At 38.8% G+C, this 13,500-nt stretch overlaps 1 protein-coding gene across 1 annotated transcript in view; it reads right to left on the reverse strand.

Moving 5' to 3' along the window:
- The window catches only part of LOC139722919 (voltage-dependent T-type calcium channel subunit alpha-1G-like), a 47,050-nt gene that overhangs the window by 15,127 nt on the left and 18,423 nt on the right, over positions 1-13,500 (reverse strand). Inside the window, exons 3-4 of the mRNA XM_071634201.1 lie at positions 5,931-6,102; positions 700-997 (exon numbers count right to left, since the gene is read on the reverse strand). Of these exons, the coding sequence (XP_071490302.1) occupies positions 700-997; positions 5,931-6,102 (470 nt within the window). The remainder of the gene's footprint in view (positions 1-699; positions 998-5,930; positions 6,103-13,500) is intronic.

A 13,500-nucleotide genomic window follows, 5' to 3' on the forward strand; every position in this document is an offset into this window, starting at 1 on the left:
TGACTATTTCATATTTTCTGAAAGAGCAAGCCTTCTTCTACATTATGCTAAAATTTGGGATCATAAAACGGGCAGGAAAGTGTGTTTTATAGCAGTTTATCTTGAACATTTTTGGTAGAATACTGTGATTTGATGTGTCTTTAGAGTCCAATTTTCATTTCTGAGAAACCTTGTACACACTCTTCTTTTTCAACTCTAATAACTTTTGAAAGGATGACGCTACTGCTTTAAAAGTTTGCATTAATTATGGACAGAGTGTGTTAATAAGGCATGCTCAATATCAGTTCAATTTGATAATCCCTTCATTGTTTTTACTCCGGTGGTTTACTTTCTGTTTTTTGTCCCATTCATTGCACAGGCAGCACGGCTTGGTAAAGATTAAGCGCTTGAATACACATTGTACTTCAGAGCCTCTTTTCTCAGTTCACTCTTTTCCTGAGTGTGTGCTTTCTTTCCAATATGTAGATAGGTTAGGAGAATCCATTTGAATTGAGTTATACATCATTTTAAAGCTTAGAGTCTGCTTTTTCAGAATCTGCCCTTAACTAAAAATCCATGTCTGGCGACTTTTTGTGTTTTGTGGTGCAGGGTCACATATACAATGTATCTTCCATTAAATTTTTTCTTATAACAAAGTCTCATAGAGAGCTTCTTTGAGAGTCCAATGAAAATAAAGTCATACGTTTGTTGGACACTTACCTGGAATATGGCGATCCATGCGTAGAGTATATTGTCGAACGATATTGAATTTAAAAATGGATTCTCATCACTAGTGGCACACTGCGTGTAGTACTGATTCCAATTTACACACTCCGTGGAGTTTATTACATAACTATTGTCCTCAAACGGCACTGCCGATATGTTGCACGCCATGTTCTCATATTCATACGGCGGCTTGCTCTCCGTGCACTGCCGCATACCATTGTCTGACGGCAGACTACAGACATAGTCCGACCAGAGCTCAGGCTCTCTGTAAAAGTTGGTAAGGTTGGGGTACCTGTTGCAAGGACAGACACGATGTAATAGGGTTAAGGATGTAGCAAAGAAGAAAAAAGGGAACATTTCTATTTACACACACAAAGGATGATTTACTGATATATTGAAATTCATAATACTTTTCCCTGTTCAACAATCATGATGAGCTATGTACTTCCTTTTGTTCCTATCCAATGAATCAAATGCTATGCAAAATACACTGTAATAATGTGGAATCTAATTTTTATACATCAGATATTGCTATGTTTGGCAAACCTGTGACAAGCTTTCTGTTTATGAGGTATAGCCTTTGTTAAACAGGTAGGTGTAAGATGTGAATATGCTTGTTAACTACTTTTTTTTTTCTACCTAGTCTTAGCTCAAAACTGGTAGAGAGGAAGAGGCAATAGCATAAAATTGTTGTATGTGGTCAACTCATTACAGATATATATGTTTGACACTTCATTGACTAAAAACTCACATTTAGACCAAAAATAGTAATAATATAATTGATCCTTTATTGTTGATTTCCCAAAGGGATAAGATTGCATAAATCTGTTTCCACTGATAGTCCTTTATTTTGCATTGTCTCTCACAATCCTATTGACAAAAGGAAGGCTTTAAGTGCTCTGTGGAGTAACTATGAGGCTATTTTCAGTCACTCATGTTTTCTTCTAAAAGTACTTTTTATAGCATCATAAAGGCAATTTTCAGTCATGTAACCAGGCCTCCAGTATCAATTGATACAAATACATATTAAAGAACGTATCCGGGCAATTACCCCCAGAGGGCAATTACCCCCCGGCTAAATACTGGTTAGTGGTAAGGTTGGAGTAAAGATTAGGGTTAGGGTTAGGATTAGGTTCAGGATTAGGATTAGGGCCAGGGGATGGGTCCAGGGTAATTGCACAGGGGGTAATTGCCCTAAACCCATTAAAAAACCTTAAAATCTTGACTTAAAAACAATTGTACAATTGTATTACATTGCATAGAATTGACATAGAAAAATAATCACTCAGAATATCATAAAGAGAGGGATAGTATACATTGCATATCATCACTTTGATATATTAAATCATGGTATGCTGTCACATGATTAGTGTTTTGATTTTGGTGTAATTCTTCTAGTAATCTTTCTTTTGAAATAATGTATATTGAAGTAAACTCATATATGTTCAGGAAAATTGTGCATCTCTTCAATATGTTTCAAGAATTTGGATATACCTTTTTGAATCACATGCTACAGCCTGGGAAATCTAACTCTCCCAATACTCATGAATAATTGTTTGTGTGTTGTTTCAATGATTTTCTTGTGATGTTGGTTTTGAAAGGGTTAAACTGTTGCTCAAGACTACAACAAAGCGAGCCATAGATGTGAGCAGTTTTCACAGACTTCATGTATCCAGCTTTGGCAGACTTCATGTACATCCAGCTATTACAGATTTCACATATCATGCATATTTACGGCTGGCTACTGAGATCTGTGCCATTAACAAGCCCTGATTAGGACAGCTGTCACGCAATCACAGCAGCCCAGTTCGTCTGTCTGGTCTGGCTGCTACCAGTGATATCAGGTATAGCCCCACTCATCCAGCGCCAAGGCGACGCCCTGCTGCTCTAAGCACGTTAACGTGACATCGCTCGCTGGATGCCCCACAGGGAGGACCAGCGCACAGACCGCGTCTTGCATCACTCGCCGACTGGCAACAATTGTTTCGGTGTGAAGTGAGACGGAATCTCACGGGATGGTGTCGCAGGCACGGCTGCCATCTTGGGCAGAACCAAGGTACAGCTGAAGTACACAATTCTGTCCCTGTGGTGCCAGTGTGGTTTGGGTTGCAATAGGATCAAAGACTTTCAAGTCTGTCCTTTTCTTATTGCTTCAAGACTTTAAAGGTAACATTTTCATTTAGATGACATGATTTAATTTGATATTCTGATTGTATGCATTTTAACAAGGTGATTTTAACAATCTGTGTAGATTTTATGATGTTTTTCTGTTCCACTATGTACGAAGTCCATTTTGAGCTAGGATGAATGATAAATATGTATTTCTATCATGAAAGCAAGGTTCTGTAAAAGAGCAGGACCTGCTGGTCTTGAAGACATTACCCTCTTGAAATATAACTGAAACAAACCAACAAACCAACAAACAGACAAATAAACATACAAACAAAAGTTTTGGGTTTTTTTTTGCAATGGACTGACATCATTACCAATACCATTATGATGATGGTCACAATCAAATATCATACAAAAGTAGGTCCATACAGGTACATGCTGTTAGTAATTATGTCACTATGTAACTAAAGCAATCCATTAAGCTGTGTTTACACCAAATCTAGCATGGGTCACGGAACAAGGTTTTTGCTATGGTGGGCCAAAAGGAACCATGTCTGGTTCTGTTACAAAGTCACTTCCCCGCTTATAATTTTCTTGCGAAATTAATCTTCTATTGTTGATTTTGTTGCTCTTGATTTGGACATAAGAATAACATTTTGGGTGATTTTGTAACGAATTACTGATTCCTTTTTGACAGAACCAGACATGGTTCCTTTTGGCGTACTATAGCAAAAACCCGGCCCGTTGCTCGTACCATGCTCGCTGTAAATGCGCCATTAGCCAGCTATGCGGTCATCACTGCCTTGTTCACTTGTAAGGAATGTGAGTGTGTTTCATTCTGGAGTGTAATTATCTCCCTATCACTTTGATTTCACAGTCTAATTACTCAGCACCTTGGCACTAATCCAGCTTTCTTCAAATAGGGTGCTCACTACAATTTATAATGAACAGGAAAAAAAAAACTACAATATAACAGCTGTAGATTTGCTCCAAACAAGACAGTGATATTATAAGTTATAAACAAAGGAAAATTAATTCTAAAATCAATCTATCCCAAATCATCTCGAGTGAGGGAGAAATGAAGGCCAGAATGATCACCTTCTAAGTGCAAGTTAATCATTTAACAAAATATCATACAGAGACTTCAAAAGTCTCTTGCACCTCTTTGATGTTTTTTTTTAAATTTCTTGTACAGAACAAGAGCTATAAGAAATCCTGGACATTTGATATATGCTGGCATATAGTTTATTGTTGTTGTTTGTTTGTTTTTTAATCAGAAAAGACGAGAACATTTGTATGAATGGGTAATCAAGCACTGACTTGAAATTCCTTCTTCAAGCAGGATTAGTTGTCCAGTCATGCAAATGCAAAAATTTTTAAAAAAATTGTCTAGACCATGTGCTGTATAAGCTAAATATTTGCAAGTGGGTGTATGGGATTGCATTTTGCAAGATATGAACACATGTATTTGTTCATTACTATATTCCTATATATTTTGCACGTGTCAAAATACTACAACACAGATTAAAATTGGATGATTTCATTGCCTATGCGCTCCTTTCCATATTTCAGTTTCAAATTTTGTAAACATTTGTCTGTCTGGGGATGGGGAAATCATCTGAAGAGAAATGTTTTCATTCTCTTATCAACACTACAGTACATCATGGTCACCCTGACCTGAATTTTATGCACTGCTTTCAAAAGAAAAGATGTAATGAGACAAACAAGCTATGCATCCTTGAGACCCAAGAATTCCTGGGAAAGGTGAGGGCTACCCCTTATTCAAAATCAATAGTACATTGTGAGGAGGAGGAGGAGGAGGAGATACAAAATGGTGCAGTGTAAATGCCGATATCAGGACATTACAGGCACCCATGATCCCCATCCCAACCATTACCTCCAGCTACCATGCCTGAATGGACTGGAGAAAAAAAAAAGGCGGAGGTACGGACTGCCCTCAGCCGCCATGATGGATGTCAGGGTGGTGTACTAGAGACATGTCTCCAGGCTATTCTTGACGCAGTCAATATTTGTGGGTCTGGGTGCCCCCAATGTGGGCTGGAAATGGATGGCACGCAGGACCAATATTTACCTTCTTTTTTTCTAGCTCCTTACATCTCTCTTGTCTTATGGCTTTGTTTTTTAGTTTTTTAGTTTTTTGCCCTTTGCAGCCTAACAAATGTTTTTATATCCCTTCTATGTATTAATGAAATGTATCATCTGTATTTCATCTCACATAAACCTCCCTAATGCCAGCTAAAAGCTACTGTATACAACAAATAATCAAGGCATTTACTCTGATTTACTTTATCCAGTGCTTACATCTTATGAAGAGTGTGGGACTGAGATGTAACAGAATCAGTTTCTGCAGAACAAATCACAATTTGACTTTCAAGAACAGGATATACCTCATCTCAATCTGTTTTCCCTTGTCAGTGTTACAGCACTTTTAATTAACTCATTGCAGGACTGCCAACACTGGAAACTAGTTGAGAGTGAGACTCCCATAGGCCAATGCTATAATTTAGGAGTCAAAATGAGTGAGATCAATAGAAATGCATGCAAATGAAATAAAGTTTTAGAGTGAGAAAGGACCAAAATGAGTGAGTTTCACTCTCAATGAGTGAGAGTTGGCAGCCCTGTCATTGTAGTCTGTGAGAATGTTCTTTGTATCATTAGGCTTCATTGTGTGACAGTGACGCAAATCAAGGGCCATTACCTAATGTGTACACATTGGCACTATAATCTCAATTTAAAAGGAATCTTTGAGAAAAGTTATTGTTGTAGGTATAGTGGTTTTATAAGATATTTGTTTCAAACGCTGTCACAGGTGAAGCTAAACTGTTTGATGGTGGTAGTGGTGGCACTTGTTGTTGAAGTTGTTCCTGTTACTGTTGTCATGGCAACAGTATCGTGTCGGCTGTTGTTGTGGTAGTAGTACTTGTTATGATTATACTAGGTTGATGTGGTATGTGTGATTCCTGTGGTGGGTGTAGCTGTACTCTCATAGGGCTTTTGCGGTAATAGGTGGTTTCAGCATTGTTAGTGGGTGTGGTGTTTTTGGTGGTGTAGTTGTAGAGGTGGTAGTAGATGTATCAGCAACTTTTGCTCACCCGTCTCCCACTGTGACATTTCCCAGATCGAGGAAGCAGCGGTTGCGGAGGAGCCCCTTCCATAGTTGCACCCCAATGATTCCAAAGATGAAGAAGACGAAGAAACATAACATGAGGACGTTCCCCAGCATCGGAAGGGTGTCCAGCAGTAACATAACTAAAATACGCAAACCTGTGGAGGAGATTAAAAAAACAAAGACAAACAAATAAAGACATAAATAAACAAGAAGGTATACTTTTGCTGATCTTTTCTTTTCTCTTTTCATAAAACTTGAACAGATGATGTGAGCAATACATAGATTGCATTTCAACCTTCACATGATGTGTGTCATTCAGTTGATGTTGTTTTTGCGTAATCGGGAACTTCAAGGATATGACAACAGATCATTACGCATATTTTGTTTCCTCCGAACAACACGAAGTGAAGGAAGATATTAGCCATATGTAATGTGCCCTGAAGACAAGAGAACCCTGGAAGAATTGATTGTAGTTCCATTCACTACTCATACAGCAAGTCTCATGGTTAACGCAGATCCCCCCCCCCCCTCCCTTCAGAACACAATTTTCTCCCTCTTATTTTGTCTATGTGCACAACCTAGATGGCTGTGACCTGTAGGTCTCTAGGCTGAATTGGACTCTCGGAAACTCAAGTCCCTCTTTCTCCTGCAGGCAGAAGAAGAAGAAAAAAAAAAAAGTCACGTGACTTCCTTAATACTGCCATTAAAAGATGTAGAAAGGAAGGCATGCTTCATCTGGACAGCCACAAAGATACATTTGAGAGAGAAGTGAAACTACAATTGATCTCATCTATTTCTGAAACGTGGTATGAATTGTTCTCGTAGGGGTTTCTTTCCTGGAAATTGAAATTGCCGTACATCACCACGGCACTAGAAGAACAATCTCAGGCAACTATGTGCATTACTCCACTTACAGATTTATCAAATCAAATTGTCTTTTTGGATGGAACAGGTACATTACAACGGTCATTTAAATGGGCATGACACCATTACAATCGTGCTTCTATTGACCAGAAATGACGAGCAATTCTTGATACTATGTTTTTAAAGCAAAGTGTCTAGTTTATTTTACATGGCTGCTATGAGTCTCAACAGAAAAAGAAAAATCCCCTGGAATCTACTCTGATGTCAATTAACTTGTTCAATGCAGGAACATGGTGGCAGGTGTATTAAGTGTATGGGGATTTCAGAATTGAGTATGGATTGGGTTAACATGCAAAATGAGTATCACATTTTTAAGGACAGCCATTCCTTGTTTGACTTAATAAAACACCTGCACTTTATAGCTTATGACCACAGGAGGGTGCACAACTACATGATCATCTAGAGACATGACTGAAATTCTGCATGTTTGTTCAGGATACAAACATTCATGAATTTTCCTGCACTGTGGTAGTGTGACAAAATTAACATAATCTTATACTCAGACAACAAATCAAGGCAACCATGAAAGAGAAACCAACTGACAGGGTATACAATAACATTGATCAAGTGATCAAGTTTAATTTCTTGATATACATGCAAATTGAGCAGAACTGGTTCTCCAATGAATTGAATACCTTCAAAATGATTGCCTTCTCAGATAAGAGGGGAACCAAATTAAGAACAATATCCAGTGAAAAAAACAAAGAAAGGAAGATGTGCAAAGAGGAAGGAAAACTTTCCAACTTGTAGTAAATGAATTCTGTCAAAGTGTGTAGAAGCCAAGATAAGCCTTCTAGGTAGATCCCTCCCAGAGAAATAAGATAAGAGGAGCAGGAGGATTAGAAAGGAGGAGGAGGAGGAGGAGGAGGAGGAGGAGGAGGAGGAAGAGGAGGAGGAGGAGGAGGAGGACGAGGAGGAAGGAAGGAGGAGGAAGAAGAGGAGGAGGAAGAAGGGGAGGAGAGGGAGAAAGAGGAGGACTCTAGACTTGCACTGGAGGCAGATATGAGTTGACAAAGGGCATTCAATGAGCTGAAAATCTAGGGCTGTGTCTTGCAGGCTACGGAACAAAACAAAAAACAAAACAAAAAAACTGGGTTGAACTGAGGGCAAGAGGAGACCGGATAGGCACTCTGAAACTCAAGTCATCCGGTCCCATAGCGGACCACAAAAGATGCAGTGCGATGTCCCGTGGTGACCTAGCAACAGTGACACCACTCACTCTCAACTCTCCATGGGTGTCCTCTCTACATCTCCCCCCTCTATATTTTTCTATCTCTCCTCTTACTCTCTCTCCTTTTCTATCTATCTATCTCTCTATCTCATTCTTTCTCGTCTTGAAGAGCTCTCTTGTATCCCGTTTATACTGCGCAAAAAGGCAGCAAAAACACAAGGCAAATTCCAGAAGTTTTGGCGTGACTACCCTCCTTCGTTGTCAGTACACACGGTCGCGAGTCAAAGCACAAACATGTTACAAATACAGCAGCAAAACGTGAGATGGAAATAATGCTACGCTGTCCAGAACGAACATTGAGGAACCTCCGGAGGGTGTAGCAAGTTACTATCAGTATTGACAGACTCAGCACACAAACTGGGAGTCTCACGCGAGAGCATCCAACTGCACACAATGCTCCACTGCAAAGTTTTGGCTAGTTGTAAATGAAGCTGATTTCCAATGGCATATCAGCAGCATGCTTTTTGACCAAAAATCCACATTGAAACTAGAATTATTACAAGCATGGAGTGGCAAAGTGATGCATTCTTAGTGAATTCCTAAAAAGGGTGTGCTCATGGCCACAGACATGAATGGTCATGTATGATCTAACTTTCTATATGTACACATAAACATCACATCAGGACACAAGATGTTTGTGTGCATATAACTGGTACTTTACCTCCTGTTTCAATAAGGAATGTTACCCTAAAATTTGGGTAGATGATCTCTAAGGGAATTTCCAAGAAATGCACAGAGGACTGCAGTATAAACACAGCTTTCATTTCCCTTGGCAAACAAACCGATGCCCCTGCAATAACTCTGATGTCACACTGACAATTAATTGATCAATGTCCTTCAATAGGTATTATAGCTCTGGATTGGTAATGATATACCTTCATGTCTATGCATGCTGCAGATAGCCTCCCTTAACCCCTTGAAGACAAACTGATTTTGCTATAACATGCATTTCCAATAGCCACCTGCTATAGTTTATTTGGGACTAGTCTTCAAGGGGTTAACAAATGGAGAAAAAAAAAACTTTCACATTCCATGTAAGACATTCTGCTAGAAAACAGCTCACCACAAATTATTTTGCAGTTTGCCTACTTAGTGGAATGTCCATTTGTATAATTTCTGAGCAGCCAAAAATGATACAAGGAAAAGTAATTGAATTCAAAAAGCATAGAAATGCTTAGAGATTGTACAAAAAATCATTGAAAAACACTCATCACTTACTGCTGCACTAGGAGAGAGTGTGACTTGAAACCTATTAAATATCAGTCTTACCTCTAAATTTAATCTGCTCAGAAAAAAGAACCTACTGAATTTTGTCAGAGCCTAAGAAAAATAGATTCTACCATTGTGATATTCTTCGCTACTAGCTACCAGCCTTGACCTGGGAAACTCTCAGTTCCAGTGTCTACAACTGTACAAGCCTTATTCTCTTTCTTTTTTATGAGTCATGGGAATGCATATTTAATGCACATTGATTCGCGCCTGGCTTCCACTTTATCACAGGTCACAGAGCCAGTATCAGTTCTCCTAAATCAAAAGTGATGTATGAAAAAAAAAAATATCCTGTGATAATAGGTTGCAAAGTGAGCCCAAACGTTAAAGCAACTATGAAAATACAAGAAATTGTCTCATTCATTTGATAACTTCATTCCATTGTATTACTTCTGTGCGTTTCTTCACAGCAGCATTAAGAAGACCAGACTGGAATCTCTCATAGGACTACTATTAACCTGTTGAGGATGAGTAGCGAGTATACTCGGGCAATTGTCTATGGGAAATGTGTGTTGTTGCAACATCAAACCGTCCTCAACGGGTTAATAATATTCCATCCCTCTGAGTTATCTATACTCCACTGGCTTCCAGTCAAGGATAGAATCTCATTCAAACTCCAGATACTAGTCTCCAAAGTGGCCAAAATTAGTGCAATAACGTGCATCCTACTCCAGGTGCAGTGGACTATGAACATCAGCGACTTTTGTGCAACCACTGAACAACAAGCTAGCTGGCTATCTCATGAACCTTTCTTTGCTGCTTCTCCAAGACTATGGACACTATCACCACCTGGTAGTGTGTTTCTATTTTGTATAATGCTGATCCAAGGATGTCATTTCATAACACTTTCTGTCCAGCAGAGAAAGCCTGTTATAAATATCAACTATTGATGAAATAAGCACAGTCCATTTAATATCATCTATGAACATTTACATCATCCTGCTAGAAATATTTTTTGATTGACCTGGTGTGGATACATTGTAGCATCAGTAGTTATATACTACAAAATCACCAGACAAGTATTACAATGGACCTTCTGCAGAATTATAGGTTCAGTTGTATACTAATATCAAGTATGCATTGGCAATTGAGAATATCACTTTGATATGGTGTTGCAAAACTTTCCGAGTAATCCATATCTTTAAAAACTGTAAGATCAATGAATTGAAACCCTTTGCAAATCTCTAGTTCTGCACTGAGAATTCTCGATATGAAATGTCTCAGGTGCATAAATACATCCTGTCCTTAAATTAAAACCTTATTTTCATTTATACTTCATCTCACAACGTGATTGCAATGCAACTCTAGAGTAATATTATAACAATTGTACTGTTTGACCAAATTAATCATTACCATGCTGTTTGAATGATAATGACCACCTTACAAAGGACAATCACAACAGAGATCCCAAATAAAGTTCGATAGTGTTGTTACCTTCCATTAAAGGCATATCTTGGTGAACTGTACTGATTGTAATGTTTGGGTACATTTAATGCTTTGGTCAAAACACAATTTTTCCTATTCTGTCACTTCCCTTGTTATTTATCCCACTGATATTTTTAATATCATATTTCATAGCTGATGCTTGTTCCAGACCTAAAATAATCACCTATGATCCTATGCAAATTTGAAAGCAATGAAAAAGTTTCATTCTTGTTACGCAAAACAAAAAATCTAGGTGCCAGGACAAAATGTATCCACATCTACCAAAGATAGCATTGATTAGCATTATACAACACTCATGATCCTATGCAAAATTTGATAGTAATAATAGTTTCATTCTTGTTACACAAAACAAAACAAAAAATTCCAGGTGCTTGGGCAATATGTATCCATATCTACCAAAGATAACATTGATTACCATACACAACATATTGCCATACACACGTGTACGGTGTCTCTCTTTCTTAGAGCAGCAAGCAATGGATAAGAAACATCCGTGCTATCTCAACAAAAAGAAGTGACTTTGATATCTTAGTACTCATTCAGGAGTATTCAGCATTTTATACACATTGTTTATGCATACTTGGTCTCTTGAAGGACGAAATACTGACATTCATTTCCACTAGTATTTCCTTTCACTGCACTACAGACATTCTTCATGAGATGTAAGCTGCTTCAAATATCATTCTCAGAAAGAAGAAAGCGGCACACTTACAGTTAAGAATAGCAAATGAAATGAGATTGTTTTTCAATCAGAGTAGGACATGTTTTGATATAGCAAACAATGGCACTGGACAACACCAGCACTCTGCAGAATGGTTATATGTTACCAATGCATCTCATATCACAGTAAACAACCCGCTACATAAGCCAATTTGGCTCTTCAGAGAGTAACAACACACCGGGCACAATCAAGCCAATATGGACAACATCACAGTGATGCTGAAAATAGCCTGTAATGTGCCACACACACACACAGAGAAAGAGAGGGATAGCGGAGTGCCTCATTTCATGTCACGAGAGCAGTCAGGTGTCGCAGACTGCCTCTGCCTGAGCCGTCCCCATGGCAACATGTTACCAGCACACGCATGAACACCGGCGCAATATTTTCCTCCATGCGATAAATGCATCTGAGATCGCATCTATCGATCAACCCTTTGTAGGGGAGGACCTATCACGTCAGCGATCCTAGATCTGTATTGTCTGCGTATGAACTTGACACAGATCTACTGATCGATGATGTAACAGGGAGGACAGACAAGGGGGAGGCAGAGTGCAGAGGAAGGGGAAACGGAGGGAGTAGGGAGAGCAGGATGTACAATACATCATGAATCTGACTCCGGCATGGACTCCAGTAGGCAGCAGGTGTGTCCATCTCATATACTGGGCTCATTAGGGGCCTAGATCCCATCTAGGGCAGCGCTCAATTTCAGCCGGTGTGAATCTTATCATGTTTCCCCACCGGTCTCCTGCCGATCTGCACCGGAGTGTGGGCAGCTTGAGGAGATGCAGATTGAGAGTTGTGTGAGAGCATATTATAGAGATAGAGATAGAGAGCGAGGGAGAGAGGATGAAAACACACACATAATGAAAGGGACACACACAAACACACACACACACACACTGAGTAGCCAGATCTCCTTTGTACACACCTGTGCCCTGCACACAAGTAACATATCAATCACTGCCAATGGATACATACTATTATCACAGAGGGCACAGAAGAGAGAGATTGAGAAAGAAAAAGCCAATGTCCATAGCCAGATACAAGTTAACAGATAAAGAAACAGTACCAATTTGATTGATTGCTATTGGGTGCTTGTATTTCCCTTTATTCTGGACAGTATGAAAGGTATGTATACAGGTACATCTGCTGGATCACCTGATGTGCACATCATATTAAAAACTGAATGCATAAATCACAACATATTGAGGGTTTGAGATTTATATGAACTCACTTGTTTATTCATATTCATTGTACAGCCTACAAACCCATTTCAACAAGATAGACAATTCACAACTGCTTTCCACTGCATTCTGGGTTTTTTTTTTCTATATATACCATAGAATGACTTTCATGTAGGAAAAAAATGTATTCTGAAGGTTTTCCTTTGATACCATTTTGTACAGGCAAGAAATGCATCCTTTTCTTTTAATATCATTTACACACAGGGAAAAGGGCATACAATTTTACTTTTACTTTAGTGACAAAGTAACAATTTTTCTTGTTGTTAATTCCAACAAATGAAAACATAAATCATAAATTGAAGGTTTGTGTAATCAGATCTTCTCAGTGATATCTCATGCAGTCCATCCACAAAGCAGGAGATCAGAATACAATAACACATCTTCTGAGAAACTTAAATTCTCAGACATGAAAGCGGACGGTTATTCCATTCTGGGAACCAACAGCGTGTCTTGCTATCGTGCATAAAACCACATTCCGACATGGCCTAATCAGTCAGGCACGCTGATACCATCTTTTCCAGGTAGAAGAGACCCTCAGTCTTCACTATGTCTGAACGATTGTTGAGGGGGTTGTCAATCCAGAAATGTCATAGCAGGAAATCATTGTAGTAATAATTGCTACACATTGTAGGCAAAATCCTATGACAGAGATAGAAATTCTTCAGCACTGTTACAATAAGAACTCAAAATAGTCTTTCTTTTCATGCTTTTATGATAC

The sequence above is a fragment of the Diadema antillarum genome, unplaced genomic scaffold (genome assembly GCF_040938485.1).
Source record: "Diadema antillarum isolate AM-2024a unplaced genomic scaffold, OU_Dant_1.0 scf00000177, whole genome shotgun sequence".
Taxonomy (NCBI): domain Eukaryota; kingdom Metazoa; phylum Echinodermata; class Echinoidea; order Diadematoida; family Diadematidae; genus Diadema; species Diadema antillarum.